At 38.3% G+C, this 16127-nt stretch overlaps 3 protein-coding genes across 8 annotated transcripts in view; 2 read left to right on the forward strand and 1 right to left on the reverse strand.

Annotated features, from left to right (window-relative positions):
- The window catches only part of LOC121895163 (kelch-like protein 12), a 125052-nt gene extending 122976 nt beyond the window's left edge, over positions 1 to 2076 (reverse strand). For 3 of the 5 annotated variants that reach the window (XM_042408066.1, XM_042408063.1, XM_042408064.1), the window contains exons 1-2: positions 1931 to 2076; positions 111 to 178 (exon numbers count right to left, since the gene is read on the reverse strand). The gene's annotated coding sequence lies outside the window, so the exon portion shown is untranslated. The remainder of the gene's footprint in view (positions 1 to 110; positions 179 to 1930) is intronic. The other 2 variants (XM_042408065.1, XM_042408068.1) reach the window with 2 other exon arrangements.
- Positions 2077 to 2241: 165 nt separating this feature from the next.
- Positions 2242 to 5539, forward strand: srxn1 (sulfiredoxin 1 homolog (S. cerevisiae)). The gene is made up of 2 exons (XM_042409539.1): positions 2242 to 2607; positions 4763 to 5539. The coding sequence occupies exons 1-2, from the start codon at positions 2365 to 2367 to the stop codon at positions 4970 to 4972; spliced, it is 453 nt and encodes a 150-aa protein (XP_042265473.1). The 5' UTR covers positions 2242 to 2364; the 3' UTR covers positions 4973 to 5539.
- Positions 5540 to 12102: 6563 nt separating this feature from the next.
- Positions 12103 to 15457, forward strand: tcf15 (transcription factor 15). Of its 2 annotated transcripts, XM_042409535.1 has the most exons (3): positions 12103 to 13943; positions 14028 to 14610; positions 15170 to 15457. In XM_042409535.1, the coding sequence occupies exons 2-3, from the start codon at positions 14134 to 14136 to the stop codon at positions 15230 to 15232; spliced, it is 540 nt and encodes a 179-aa protein (XP_042265469.1). In that variant the 5' UTR covers positions 12103 to 13943; positions 14028 to 14133; the 3' UTR covers positions 15233 to 15457. The 2 variants fall into 2 exon arrangements, with proteins under 2 accessions (XP_042265469.1, XP_042265468.1); XM_042409534.1 differs by having other exon boundaries at positions 12103 to 14610.
- The last annotated feature ends 670 nt before the right edge of the window (positions 15458 to 16127 follow it).

Genomic DNA, 16127 nt, shown 5'->3' on the forward strand with positions numbered 1-16127 from the left:
AAATCATTTTTAATTGTCTCATTAGAAGATGCTGTAGCTGTGGGTTGGAGAAAACAACAATAGTTCTGTTTCCGCTCCACTGCCGCAGATCTTTGAAGCTTTCCACTTACCTGTGCAAAGCTGCAAGCCCAGACGTCCCTTTTGTAACCACAGCAACCCGGCTGGCTCTTTGAAATCTCTGCAAAAATAGAATATTACTAAGTAGTGCACTTTGAAGAAGGAAGCCTGTATCATGCAACAGTCTACAATACAAAACACTGACCTCATTAAAAACTATTGTCACCAAAAGGATTCTGGGCTTGTAGCGGCTCTTTTCAACTGCATGACTAATTGCTGGAGTGAATTTTAATGAGAGACAGTTTGGCCATGAAATGAATAAGTTATCTTATGAAAGGGAGTAAAGTTTGTGTATGGTGATACATGTGTTTGCCATGATGAAATACTCAACAGCTACCTCAAATACAGGCCTACAGGTTTACGAGCTAAGAAGCAGTTAACCCTAATGCTCTGCTTGGGGTCCTAGAGACCTCGGGATCCTCTTTGACAGTTCAAAGTTAGCTTGATATTCATGATATTTCCTAATTTTATAAAAAAAATTGCTTGAGACATGATTGTGAACTGATGCATGTTTCAGAAGTCTTCTAAAGAAAATTTCTGTTGTAAAACATTAAATACAGAGGATTTTCATATCTCTATATTGGTGTTGACTGTACTTTTTAAGCAGCATTGCAACAGTGGTCACAAGTTAATCTAGCAGGGGTATTTTAAACCCCAAAAGTAATATGCAGTTGTCTTTGCTTTGAAATAGGCGTATGTGTTCGGGTGTATGAGTAGTCCTCAAAGCCACATGGCTCAGTGGTGTAGCACAATCATGGATGTATAAAGAGATCTGGATACAGTGTCGGAGGCGGGGCCCCATTCATTTCTATGAAAGTTGCTCAGTGGTGCACGAAGCCAAAAAAGTTCAACTTCTTCCGCATTGCTTCCACATCTGTGCGGCCCATAAAGCAAGCGCACTAGTGACTTTCGCTGGCCATGTCGGCTACTTCCAGTTTAGCCCTCCGGCTAACTTGAATAGGGATGAAACAACTCAATTGTGCGACTCTTCTGATAGTGAGACAAGTCATTACGCGGGGGTGTGACACTCAAAAAAATGTATCTGTTTATTTACAGACGTCTCGTTCACAATGTAAGTCTATGGGAAAAAGTCTTTTTGGGCCAGTGTGCGTCACATGACGTTGTAATTACATGGTTTGGCCGCTATGTCAAATTTGATTCAAAGCCCGGCGCTCTTCCTGTATCCAGTTCTCCTTATACATCCATGAGCACAGTGCACCGAAAGTTCTCCTTTAGGTTTAACACCTGGTATAGAAACCTGGGTGGGGAGTTTTTATTTTGAATAAAATACATCAAAATATGGTTAAGAATATTCCAAATTCCACAAACTATCAATAAGCTAAACTAATCAGATGGATAGCTAGTCTATGATATTGTGAGTAATATAAAATCACAATCAGGCATTTGCAAGGTCAGTTACGTTGCCTCTCCGTGACTGATCTGCTGTCGCCATGAGAAACGACATTTACAAACAAAGGTAACCAGTTAAGAGAAACACCAGTTGATTTGTAACACTGGTATGAACAGAAGGATTGATTACAGTGAAGAAAACCTCCTCAGTGTACATATGGGCACCTGACTGTTGTTTTAAGACAGACTTGAAAAGTTGTGAACCTATCCTTTAATATGACAGCACAGGCCAGTCAAATAAACAATTATGCTAAATGCTAGCAAAACAAATGCACGTTTTAAACAAGTTATTTGGCCCCTTGAATACGGTCCAATGTGTAGAATTTAGTGGCATCTAGCGGAACAGACATGGCAGAAATAGAATATAATATTCATAAGTATGTTTAAATTAAAGTATAATCACCTGAAAATAAGAATTGCTGTGTTTTCGTTACCTTAGAATGAGCCCTTTCTATCGACAATGCTAGCGGGTCCTCTTTCGCGGAGCCCGCCATGTTGACCCGCCATGTTTCTATAGTAGCCCAGAACGGACAAACTAAACATTGACTCTAGATGGCGCCCTTTCGCGTTTTTCGCGAGTTTCGCGGCCACCGTAGGTTCTCCTACACAAATGAAAGGGGAGGGAGGTGTATTCAGTTGGTTGCAATCTGCGACCTCACCGCTAGATGCCACTAAATCCTTCACACTGGTGCTTTAAATAGGCCAGAGAGGGCGTTCTGCACGTTTGATTGACAGCGCGGAAGACCAATGAAAACCTGCCGTCAAAGATACTACGCAATCGGCTAAACTGGCAACAAGGAAGTAAAGAATCACAGAACAACCCAAATTGGTAGTGAAATGTTTCGGTTGTGGTACGGCACTCTTTCCGCCCGTAGAAACCAGTCTTTTACAGTCTGTGGTAGAAACGTGTCCAAAATGTCCTCTCAGTGTAGCGCGGGGGACGTTAAAAGCAGCGACAACAGGTCGGTTCACTCGGACAGCATCGAGGAGGTTCATAACATCCCGATGAACATCATCGTCAGACCGATTCCTTCGGTTCTGGACGAGCAGAAAGTTCAGAGTCTGATGAACACGATAAAGGTAGTTATTGTTTGATTTGTTACTGACATGTTTTGTTTTGAAGCGATGACATTATGAGACTATAATCCCTGAACTACAACACTGCTGTGAATTAGCTAGTTTACTTACTCATTGTAAAAATCACTCTTTCATATTTAGGTTATTGTATTTTATAATCTACCCAGTGGTGGGAAGTAACTAAGTACATTTACGCAACCACTACGACTTCTTCGGTACAATTTTGAGGTACTTGTATTTAACTTGAGTATTTCCATTTGATGCTACTTTAATCTTCCACTCTACTACATTTCAGAGGGATATATTGTACTTTCTACTCCACTACATTTATTTGACAGCTTTAGTTACTTTTCAGATGAAGATTTGACACAATGGATAATATAACAAGCGTTTAAAATACACATGGTTAAAGATGAAATCAGTAGTTTGACTGAAGCATCATTGTGTAAGCAGCATGTTGCTGATGTAACTGCTGGAGGTGGAGCTAGTTTAATGTCATATATAATAATATATCAGTCAGAGAGACCAAACCACTACTTTTACTGCAATACTTTAAATACATTTTATTGATAATACTTATGTACTTTAATCTAAGTAGGATTTTTCATGCAGGACTTTTACTTGTAATGGAGTATTTTTATATTACTGTATTGGTACTTTTTCTTAAGGATCTGAATACTTCTTCCACCACTGATTCTTCCATCTAGTCCTTTTATACAGCATCTCCAAAAGATGATATAGTTGATAGCCTGTGTTGACCAGTAACTTTATTTCGAGAAACTGACTGAGTGGTGGAAGAAGTACTGAGATCTGTTATTTAGGGCTGCAAATAACTACTAACTAACTAATTATTTTCATTATCAATCAATCGATTATTTTCTCGATCAATTGATTAGTTGTTTGGTCAATAAAATGTCATAAAGTTGGTGAAAAATGTCAATCACTATTTCCCAAAGCCCAAAGTGATGTCCTCAAATATGTCTTCTTTTGTCCCAACCAACAGACACCAACTCAAAGATATTCAGTTTACTGTAATCGGAGAATAAATAAACCAGAAAATATTCACTTTTGAGAAGCTGGAATCAGAGAATTTGGATTTTTCTTGAAAAATTACTCCAAACAATTAATAAATTATCAAGATAGTTGGCAATGAATTCAGTAGTAGGCAGCTAATCGATAAATTGCTTAATTGTTGCAGCTTTACTGTTATTTGAATGATATGCAATAGCGTAGCACAAAAATCTGGGGCCTGCTGGGAATCAGTAAAATGCTGCAAATGACTGCTTGAAATGACTTTTAATAGCCACTTTATGAGCTCACCTTGTCTGACATCCTCAGTCACATGAGAATATGGTGATGTTGGACCTGCAGCTGATTCGCTCTCAGTGCTACTTCAGTTATCAGCAGGCGGCATTACATACCAATTTTAAACCATTCTGAAAACACTGCTCACAAGTTGAGTTTTTGACATTTTCTTTCACATTTTCTTTCTTTTCTCTTTTGGTTCCTTGATAGCCTATTACTTTTTTTTTTTTTTTTTTTTAAATGGCATAATAGCTTCAAAGTTTACCTGAACTCCTTTCATTAGCATCAGCGCAGCTAATAATGTAAAATTTCAATTTTGAAGTTAAAAACTAATGTTTAATTCCAGGGGTTTTTTTGGGGTCTTCCCCATGTTGGGCGACTGAGTAAATACTCCCACTTTTCAGTGTAAAAATACTCCATTGCAAGCAAGTCCCACATTCAAAATGTACTTAAAGTATCAAAAGTGAAAGTACTCGTTCTACAGGGCAAATGTCCCTTGTGAGTAATGTTTTATTATACATGATGTTATTGAATTGTTTATAATGAGACACCGATGTGTAAGTAGCATTTTACTGTTGTAGCTGGTCGAGGTGGAGCTAGTTTATAAAGTTGTAGTCTAGTAATAATCTAGGAATTAATATATAATACTACGTCTGAAAGAAATAATTCTGCACAAGTACTTTATGCAGATCTTACAATGTTCATTACTCACTCATACTGTAACATACTGTCACAGTATCTTCTGACTTTAGTGTATCATAGGTCTTTTTTTAGAGTTTCTGCAGTACTTGCATAATTTCTGCTCCACATCTGTTTTATAAACTAACACTGACAGTTTTGTCTCTTCTTCCAGGAGTCAGCAGACATCAGCGTTGTTCCTCCCATTGATGTGCTCTGGATCAAAGGTAGAGAAGGGGGAAATTACTACTACTCTTTTGGAGGTTGTCATAGGTTTGCTGCATATCAGAGGTTAAAGATGCCGACTATACCAGCCAAGATCTTCAAATCAAACGTCTCGGACCTCAGCACTTACTTGGGGGCTTCGACACCTGATCTGCGGTGATAGTAGGGTTTAAGAGAGACTTGTTGCTGCCACACGCCTGCGTTTGCGTCTCCTCTTTGTGTTTGGACTGACGACTCTGCTCTGTTGCAGCTGCCGACTGCAGTGCAAAGGGCTAACCAGCAGGGGGAAACGTAACTCTTCAGTTTAAACACATGACGTTTTTCCATTTGAAACCACTGAAGTTTAATTTACAGGGTGTGAGTTTGTAAATGTGTGTTTTTATAGGTTACACATTTTTACAAGTAAGTGTCTTTTATTTACTAGCTTTTCCCTTCAGAAACCACTTATAATTATGCATAAAATGTAATTTAAATGTTCAGTTTCCTGCAGTTCTTTTCTTATACATAAAACAGGATTAGACTCATAAATGCTTGAGCTAGCTTGGGTGCTTAACCTGATCTATTACTATTTATCTAAGGACATTTTTAAGCACTCTTAACCCTATTGGCAGACATCTTAAACTGTTTTAAGATGCACTTGCATATTGTCTACTCTGTGTTTGTCCGGTTATGTGTTGTGTATGCACTGACACTTTAACACAAATAAAGTTCCTAACAGATAAATAAGGTTATTTTGAATTGAATTTTGAATTCTGGGGTCATTATCCTGCTGCGGTATGAATCCTTCATCACAAAGATGCAAACCAGAGGGTAAAGCATGTCTCTGAAGAATGAAGTGGTACTTCTCACCATCATGTTTCACTGTGGGGTTTGATACTCAGCGGTATCATTCTCTCTCCTGTTGGTCTTCTTACATACGTCCTTCTGTTAATGTCATAAATCTCAAACTTGTATTGTGAAATGCTGTTATTTCTTAGCCCACCTCATGCGTTTGGCCTTGTTTCCCCTCCTGAGAAGAGGTTTAGAGACTGCTACTCGTCCTCTGAGACGACAACAAGACAAACTTCCTTTGACAGTACTTTTGCTGAGTCGTGCGTTCTTTATTTAGCAAATTCTGTATCTGTGATGAAGTTGCTTTTCCATCTCTCAGGCAACTAAGCTTGATGTATTGATCTTCTCATGGTGTGATCACTTTTGGTCTGCCTGATCGTGCTTTGGATACAACTTATCCATTTTCTGCAAAGCGTTGTAGAGTTCCACGCACTGCCCCCTTAGAAACCTTTAGTCTAGACATGATTTAACGCTGAGAAAGCCCCTCTTTGCTTGAATAACAATTTGACTTCTAACACTTTCACTTAGTTCTGATGCCACAATCACAATGCTACTTAGTGAGCAACGATCTGCTGGAAACTTGAGTCGCAGCCATATTTATAACATGTGAACGCTGGCTGCAAGTTGAGTAACTGTAAACGAGCCTCTGATGAATCGATCAAATCCACCTGAGTGTCATCTGCACGCTTCAATAGAAGAGACACAACTCAAGGAAATCTGAGCTTTTGTGCAAAGGAGTTAAGTCGGTCAACGCCACAAATTTGCTTAAATTTGATTGCTGACCTAGAAACAGTGCAGAGTCTTAAATCTTTCTTCTTCACTTTATGTGTCATAACATATTGTGTTTTAAAGTATTCCTGAATCCTCAAACTTTCTTATTATTTGCAGGTTTACATGAAAATATTCAAGATTTTTAACGTGTTATATTTAGCTAAGTGAAACTACACAACGTGGGTGGTTTCGGAATTACATTGAATGATATATTTTTCCTTTCCATCTTTTGAGCTCCTCCTACAGAGTTCGCAGGAAGGTTTGAATACAAGGTGACTCACATTCATGTTGTTTTGTTGGTTCATATCAAAAAGATCCTGCATGTCCTTTAAGTAGAATTAACACACAATAGTGTTAATTTTAGAAATCAAATGGAACAGAGCTGCTTCGCATTGCAGCAGCGGAATATGAGGAGGAACTACGGAAAATCTTTACATTTACCAAAAGGAAAATAGGCCTGTAACAGTAGGGCTGCACCAAATACTGCAACAAAGAACAGTATTTTGTCTTTTAACAAATATGAACTCTGAGTACTTCAGTTCACCACTTTGTTCACGCACAGTCAACTTTGATTGTGACGTCTCAGACGGCACAAGAAGATGAGCTAATGGAAACGAAAGGAGCCTATAGACCAGATGGTTTATAGAAAGAGTTAGGTGTTAGAAGAACATCAGGTTGACAATGTCTTGTGTCAAAATGTAAGAGGTTGTTGAGTCTCGCTGAGTCCGCCCCTTCCTCCCATCATCAGTTTTTCTTACTCATCTCTGAAAAGCATCTGTTTACTTACCATCCGGATTGTTTTTTTGCCGATGAAAGAGGAATGATAAGAAGCACAGTCATAACTTCTTACGAAAACACTCCTTAACCAAAGCCTTTCCACTCAGATATAAATCATATTACACATTGTTGTCAAAACAACCTGTTTAATGACGTCAAACTTCAGTCCGTGATGCACTTATTTATAGTGTAAATACATAGAAAGTAGCTATTTGCTCTCCTTAAATGATATGTTCACAATTTTTCAAATCTGTCCTAAAACAACAGTCAGGAGCCCAAATGAACATTGCTGTAAACATTCCTCCTGTTCATGCTGACCATTAGAAGATCCCTTCATAATGCACTTACAATGTAAGTGTTGGGATTAGAAAAATCCACCTTCTGTATAAAAATGTATTTCAAAGTTCATTTGAAGCTCCAGCTGTACAAATTAGTTAAATCAAGTCAATCTCTTTTAAAGTTTCTGTGTTTTTAGTGCCAAATTTCCTCTTTTTGTTACTATACTTCCACTGCAGCTGAACAGGAAAACACTGTCGAGACACAGAGGGATGTTTTTTTTACTAAAAAGTCTGTAACTATGAAAGATATCTTCTATCAATCTATCTTTATTTGGCAAACTCAGACAAACCTTTAAATACATTTTTGCACGGAAGGAGGCTTGCGGATTTTGCCCCCCATCATTTACGTTGTAAGTGCGTTATGAAAGGATCTTCTAACGGTCATTATGAACAGGAGGAATGATTACAGCAAGGAAAACATGTTTCAATGTTCATTCAAGGCTCCTGACTGTTGTTTTAAGAGACTTTGTGAGCCCGTCCTTCTTGTTGAATAATCTTAAGTAAATGCGTAACTGTAACACTGTGTTGTTGGCAGTGACCTTGAGACTGGCCCTGCTTACTAAATCAAGTCAGACAAAAGTTTCCATGCCTCTGTCTGAGAGGAAGGAACTGTACGTTTCCAGAATAATGCAGGTAAACTATACATCTCCAGGTCACTGCGCAGAGACGAGGCCTGTCCTACATCAGCGCCCTCACAATGAGAGCTCAGAGATGCTTCTTGGTCTCCCTTTGTGACCATCAAGGAAATGAAGGGAGACCCGGCGCAGCTTTTACCGACCGGCCCTAAAGGACTCTAAATTTCCCCTCCAAATCGTCGCGTGTGAGAAGATTTCCTGTGGCTCGCTCACTGTGTGGAAGTAACCATATCCTCAAAGGGTTTTTGACACGCAACACCGGTATGAAGAAATATAGTGCACCTGTTGCTTCGGGGAGCCGTTTCCATGGGTGGTTCTGTACACTTTATCTTTGAGGATTTAAGCAGATCAAGGGGATTTTGGGGCTAAGAAGAGGAAGTGTTTGTGGTCATTTTCAAAAATGGATTGTTTCCATGTCGATTCTCTATACTTTTTTTTTTTTTTCCCCCATTTTCTTTTCCATTACTCAGGGATTAACACGTTAGCTTACTGAGGCCACTTCATGTGTACAAACTGTTAAACGTGCAGCTCCCCTCCTAAAACAACAGTCCAAAAACAGATCATATTACATAAATAAATACCCGAGTCTGTTTTTATATAATGGCTGAAACGAAAGAACGACATGACTAATGATGGAAGAATACGCAACCAAGCTGACTGATATTGAAATAGATTGTTTTATGTGAAAAGAGTGAAGATTAAAAAGGTGTGAAATTACCACAAAAGGTTTTGCTCCTTTCGTCATTTTGCTAGATAGTGGTTAGATAGTTTGTGCATGATTGAGAAAACAAATTATATATAATTTTTTTATATTTGGACGTATTGGGTCCCTCTTCAAGTGCAAAATTGTTAAAGAAATTATAATAGTGTGATATTAAAATGGACAAATAGAGTCCATTTAAAGGTCAGTGTTTGAGGTTTCTTAAGACAAACATGAGAATTGAAACTTCCTCTCACAGTTTTATTATTATTATTATTTCAGTAACCATGAACTGAAGCTAAGAGACATGGCCGACCTTCAATGGACTTTTAAATGACTTTAAAGCATTGAGCAGGGATAAGACTGGTATATGCACCTCTTTCATCTGAAACATTAAACTATTTGTTTCAACAAACTAGTTTTATTAAATGACTGCTGAGGTTGTTTCAAACAAGGAATGAAACATAATTTATGTCAGTTAATCGCTGATAAAACTGAAATTCTAGCAAATGGCCTTTAGTGATGGTGGTGTAAGTAGCACATTTATGTACAAAAGCTAATCAGATCATCAACAGATTGATCAGTCTCTTAATCTGATTTGGATTGTTTGTGTTTCTTGGTCTTGTACGTGTCTGAAACATGTAATACTGTCCAAACTAGTCATTTTTTTCATTAACCAGTGTGAAATAAAGGGGATGTATTAAAATAGTCTGCTAGTTGTTTAAAATCTGTTTAAACCTTTACACGCCTACTTTACAATTCTAGTTTAATTATGGCAAAACTCACTCAGGTGTGTAATTGTCTTAAAGTAATGTGATTAATGTTCAGTCTCCTCATCACTGCTGGATCTATGATGTGAACCAGTAGCAAAAAATAAAACTAAAAGACCTTTACAAAGTTGATTCTGGCTCTCCTGCAGAGTCAGTATATACGTTTGAAATAAAGCTGAAAAATGATCTCTGGTTTGCTAGCTCACCCATTTGTTCCACTTGGGGAGGCATTACAACCAAATCCTCTTGAAAGAGTTTAGGTTTAGTTGTTTGAGTCGCTGATGATTTCTCACAGCTTCCTATCCGGAATTCCAGCCGACTGCTGGTGGCTGCAGGCGTGTAATTTGTGCCAGATTTGCAATGTCGTATCCACCCTGTGACCCCCACCGCTGCACAGAGACACATTGTGCATGAACCTCCATCTCTATGTAGCTTGATGAAAATATACATGTTATATATATATAACAGCAATAGGCTATATTTCACACAGGTTTCAAACCTGTAAAGTGACTTTGTTGGCTTAAACACGTCTCTAGTTTCCTCAGAACGGTGAAATTTGCAAAAGGGGTGAGTGATGCACCTACTTGTTAACACATGAACTTACAAGCGCTGCTCCTCTGCGTCTTAATGAGGCCCCAGCACCTTAAAAAACAAGTCTGTCACTAACAAGTCCTATTTATGTCCCAACACGGATCTGGAAAAAACTGACAAATTTATCACATAAAAGCTGATTAACATACAGCACCTGAGCCACGTTAGCACAGATGAGATATATGTGATGTGCTGTTATTGTGACTACGTCTGTTTTTTCTATTTATTTTTTCTTTAAACTTTAACTCAACGCAACTTTATACTCAAACCTGCAATACCTGCTTTTTTTTTTTTTTTTGGCCACTCGGCATCAGTGGAATCAAGCTGTGAACACAAAACTGACATTATTAACACTATTTAAGTTGATATTTTTATTTTCAGTTTTTCTTTTTTTTAAATTTCGAACATGCTGAAAGAAAAAACGAAATAAAAATATATAAGTAAGAAAACAAAACAAAACAAACAAAATCACCAGCAAACATATACATAAAAATCCCTGTAAACAATTCAAATAAGGCCTTCCATGTTCAAAAAGGAAGAAGTTAAATACTTTTTTAGTCTTAAAAAATAGTTTTATGATTAATATGAAAACTCAACTATCTGCCACCAGAGTCCATGATACTCATCTCTATCAAATCAAACAAAAACCAAAATTCTAACAAAACAAGGAAACAGTCAGAATAATTACAAACACTCAAACAACACAAGAAAAACAAAACAAACAAACAAATCTATCAGATTTCAATATATTATTTTTAAAGTCTTTTAAATTAGATTAGTTTTCCACATGTGTTCATTTCTTCACTGCAGTTGTTCTATACATTAACTTTGCTTGTGACACAATGATATTTTGCATTTTTCCTTACTAAATATGGGGAACTTATTAACACTGTTGCCTGTTTACATCCAGCTGAGCATTGATTTAACGTGTGTCCACCTGCTGAATGTAAGTCCAGCATTCATTCTCCTTTAACTCTTGTTTGGTCTCCACTTAGCTACTAAATGCTTCACTTTCTTCACCAGCTAGTTGCTGATGTTGTCTTTCTGTGACATTTGGTGCTCGGCAGGTCGTGTACAATGTTTTAGAGCTTTTTGGCTGACAACAGCTGCTTGCTATGAGTTACACTGAAACAGTTAAGTTAACTCACGGCAGGATTTTTCATTTTTTAATTTCCTAAAACAGCTGAGCGGTGTAGTTTTTTATCAAACGCTGCTCAAACAGAACTACCTTAGTATTTGTGGGAAATTTCAGCCACCGATTTGCAGCTCAGAGTATTTTTGGAGTTGGTCGGTTTGACCAAAAATAAACTTCAGTGGCCTTGTTCATTATCATAAAGAAACCCAGTGCAATGACGTGGCTCATTAATGTGTTTTTAATGGATTTTGGGAAACAATGGAGCTCTACGGCACAGAGGAATAAGCTATATAGGCCTTTGGATGCACAGACAATAACAGTTGGAGCAATTCATTGTTGTTTTTCCAGCTTTTCGTGGGTTTTGTTGACAGTAAGAAAAATATAGAAATATCACCAGACTTCTCCTTTAAGTAGGCATGAACCAACTCTCTATTTCCAGTGTTGGTGACTCAATGAAGACAACACCCATCAGTTGATCCGCTCCTCTAGCAGGGTTAAAGAAAAGTGAACGAGGAGCAGAGTGGCTGTTGTGTAAGTAAATAGGTTTTCTCTGATTGACTGAGCATGTAAATGCAAATTTTAGTGCACTAGGAAAACTAGATCATACCTCAAACAAAGCCAATTAACCATGTGAGCTAGAACTTATTGCTATTATGCCATATTTATATTTTTACAATGTTTTTTTTTTTCTAATGGTGTAATTTCTAGTAAGAGACATGAGAACATTTCATCTCTCAAAAATTCTCTCAGAAGTTTCCTCTGATACTTTTATTCACTAACAGTTCAGCTGGATTTTATTTGTAAAATGTGAGAGCACAGACATGGAAAACCTTCCCCTTTCTGCTCTGCGGCTCAGACAGATCTGCTGTTCTCAGAGATCTCTGAAGCACAACACAGAGGACTCAGTGGGTGGCAAACCCAACATGCTTTCGCCTCATCACTATGGATAAATGGATCCACTTCTTCCGGACGAGCTCAAGAGCATTTCACAATTCCATGAAATGAGAGAGTTGTTCCAAGAAAGCTTCATCTTCAGCGTTTGGTCTCGAGTCAACATGTTAACACACACACACACATACAGTATATATATATGTTTAAACTCTCGTACGGCTTCAAGCGTATGTCGGCTCACGCCTCACAAAGACACGCAATAAATTCAGAGTGACACTTCATGAGTCGTGGTTAATGTAGTTAACCGCACAGTAAAGCAACAGAAAGTGTCTGAGACTTGCAACATAATTTCTTGGCTCAGCGTTGCATTTGTTGACCTTTTAATGTGTTTTTTACCGGATCGTCAGATATCACAACAAATTAAAAATCAGTTTGTGTATCTCATGCAGCTCGCAATATTTTTTTTTAATTAGCTCATACGAAGTGAAGTCTCTGGAGAGACGGCGTTATTTCTGCAGATTTCTGAGTTTGGTTTGTGTCCTCTGTGAGCCCCAGTGCTCCTTCAGCAGACAGTTTGGTTGTCTGATGTGTGACTGTTGATGCAGCTGAGGCGCATTGAAGTGGTTGAACGTGTTGTCGGCTGTGGCCGGAGGAGCAGACATGGGTGTCTACTGATGTGGCTCGGAGGGACTAAATCATCCATTTGCCACCAGCTTTGTTTTTTTGAACTCAGGGCAGCAAACAAATAAATACTTTCCATTCCAGGATCATCTGCTCACTGTTTATTTACTCACACTTAACTTTCTCCTGCTGCCTGACCTGTGCTCCTCAGTGTGAGGCAGAGGCAGCTTTAATAACGGGGACATAATTAGCTCTGGATTGTGTATTAACTCTTCAACAGATTAGTCTGAGCCTGCTTGTGTCTGTGCAACAGTGATACAAGTGGAGCTTCCCTAAAAAAGATATTCAAATTAAAGAACTTCTTACATTTGACTCGCCGATTTCCATTGGAAATCTGAGACAAACAGAATTTACATACACAAGTTCTCCAAACACCTGCACCATTCTGTTTAGATGTTGAGCGAGCTGCTTTTAGTTTTATGGAGATATTAAGTCTATTTTGGGTCTTGACTGTGCCGGTGTGGTTTACCAGCTAACAAAAACAAACCTCAGCGGGTGGCAGCATCATAAACATGTCAGATTAACACAAGAAAACAAACTGTAAAATAGCAGAAAAGCAACCTGCACTCCCTTTGTGCCATTAAAAAAAAACTTTATAACCTACATTTGAATTTTGCAAGTTTATAATAATGTACTGGCCCACAAACATGAATTTTATAACCGATGAGAGTTCCCTGCATCCTTTACACACAGGTACTTACTGCTATAATATGTCTTGCAATACTACAGTCTATAAAATCTATAATTGCATTGAAATTGTGGTAAATAACAACTAAATTGCAAAAAAAAACCATACCAATGCTTTAACATTTCTGTGTGTTTGTGTGAGTTTCAGTGATAAAAAGCATCACTATCACTTTATCTTTTAATGTTTTATTGTAATATTCTTGTAAAATGATTTGTGATGTTGTTACAACAATCTGGCATTTTGTATATTTGCATTGAGAGGCTACTGTAACACTGTGCTGCTTGCAGCTCCTCCCATCCAGCTATAAGAGCCCAGCTGACCAGGTAGTCAGGGTCCATCCCTAAAATAGGCCAAAGCAAACTGATGAAAAGTCGGTCAGCTTTATTTGACACGTATTTTCTCCTCAGGTGGTTATATGCAGCTTTCCTGCTATATTGAGATGTAGCGTCCGTCCTTGAGTTGGTTTTCGGGCTGATCTTCCAGAGGATTTGGAGCTGGGACTGCTAAGTTTTAATGATGACTTTTGCCATGCTGCGGCCTGTGGCGACGCATTTGATCTATTCAGACTTCAATATCACATCCGAGGACGATGAAAACCGCAGTGAAAGCGACGACAGCTCGGAGCAATCTTACTGTAGCGCCGAAAAACGAAGAAGGATTTCAGGCAACCTGGAAAGAGACACCACGTCGGTGATAAAACAGAGGAGCGCGGCTAACGCCAGGGAGAGAGGTAGGACCCAAAGTGTCAACACCGCATTCACAGCTCTCCGGACTCTCATACCCACCGAACCGGTGGACAGAAAGCTCTCCAAGATTGAAACTCTTCGCCTGGCGTCCAGCTACATTTCCCATCTGGCCAACGTGCTTCTTCTCGGAGACGGCGGCGCGGATGGTCAGCCATGCCTCGGCGCGGTCCATGCGCAAGGAGAGAGCGGGGCGAAGCAGCCTCGGACCATCTGCACCTTCTGTCTGAGCAACCAGAGAAAAGGGGTAAATGCTGTTTTATATCTCCATAATCAAACAGGCTTTAATTCCAGTCCAGTTTAAATACAACTGATGCGTTAAATGTGCGGAAAATATCACAGAACATGAAACAAGCTCTTGAGCTCTGAGCCCAGACACGATTTGTTGATCTTGATCAAGTTTTATAAGAAAGCTGTGTTTGCTGCAGCATCTGTTTATCTACTAATCATGGCCATTTTTATGTAACTTTAATATTTTTTTACTGGAGTAGTGTGCGTAAAAGCGCTTTTACGCACAGCATCTTGACACTGGCAGTAAATTACTCACACAAACACACATAGATGGTTCATTTTTACTGTAAGACTTTCACTGTGGTGCAAATATAATGTGATATACAACATATTTTTAAGCTTAATCTTGCATTTGCAAATTAATTGGACAGGAAATGTTGCTGTTATTAATTGGTTGTTGATTAGAAGAAAATAAAAAGTTTATTGCCGTAGAAAAAATAATAAAAAGACGTCTTGGGTAGATACATTAAATCTTGTTCAATCTGTGTATGACTGAAGCATTTCTTTCTTTCCAGATAAAGGATGGAAAAGACTGTTTAAAAATGCGAGGGCTGGGTCCGCTGCGAATGAGACGCTGACTGAAGACCAGTGAATGATTAGCAACCTGAAAATCCTCAAAGACTTTCTCAGGGAAGAGTCAAAGCTGGTGTTACATAGACAGACAGACACAAACACACACACACACATGCACATGATGTACATGCTGGATCAAACGATGGAACCAAACAGACTATTTATACGTGACTGAGAAATTTAAGCATAAGTCTTTCAAAGATGCAGCGCATTTGTTTGAAACTTATGAGTGTTTGTCCTTTTTTTTTTTTTTTTTAAATAAAATATATTTTATCAAAATATTTCTTGATTCCTAATTTTGATGATTAGGTGTATCTCAACAAGAAACACAGCTGTGACATAAAAAAAAAGCTTTCACACAAAAACAATGTTAGTTTGTTGTATTTGTATACAGTGTATGAGGATAAAATGAAGAAAAAATTGAAAATGTTTATGCATCTTTCTGGGACCAACAATCTTTTGAGACCTCCTCTGTCTCTAGTTGGGTGGTGTTTGAGAAACATATTATTATATAAGAAATAGTTCATTTGCAGTTTGGAAAATGACTGCTCTCAACTCAAATTTTTAGCTATAATTTATTTTTATTACTATATTTAGCATATTTTTTGGCAATACTAGATGCTCAAGGAACATACTGTATTTGTTTTAGCTGTATCTTTGGCTCCATTTAAAACCATATATCTTCTTAAGCTCCAACTCTAAGATAAAAAGTCTGAGATAACACACACACACACACAGTCCATTGTTTCCAGTAGTGTTGCCAAAATGTTGTTTATGAAGCCGACGGAGTCACAGCAAAGGTTTCAAGGTTTCTGGTGTCATTGCCCGGCATATTTTTTCCAAATGCTTTGAAGTCTGTTATCGATTAGTCACGGCAAATAGTAGCCCACACTCTGCTCG

Source organism: Thunnus maccoyii, chromosome 4 (assembly GCF_910596095.1).
Source record: "Thunnus maccoyii chromosome 4, fThuMac1.1, whole genome shotgun sequence".
NCBI lineage: Eukaryota > Metazoa > Chordata > Actinopteri > Scombriformes > Scombridae > Thunnus > Thunnus maccoyii.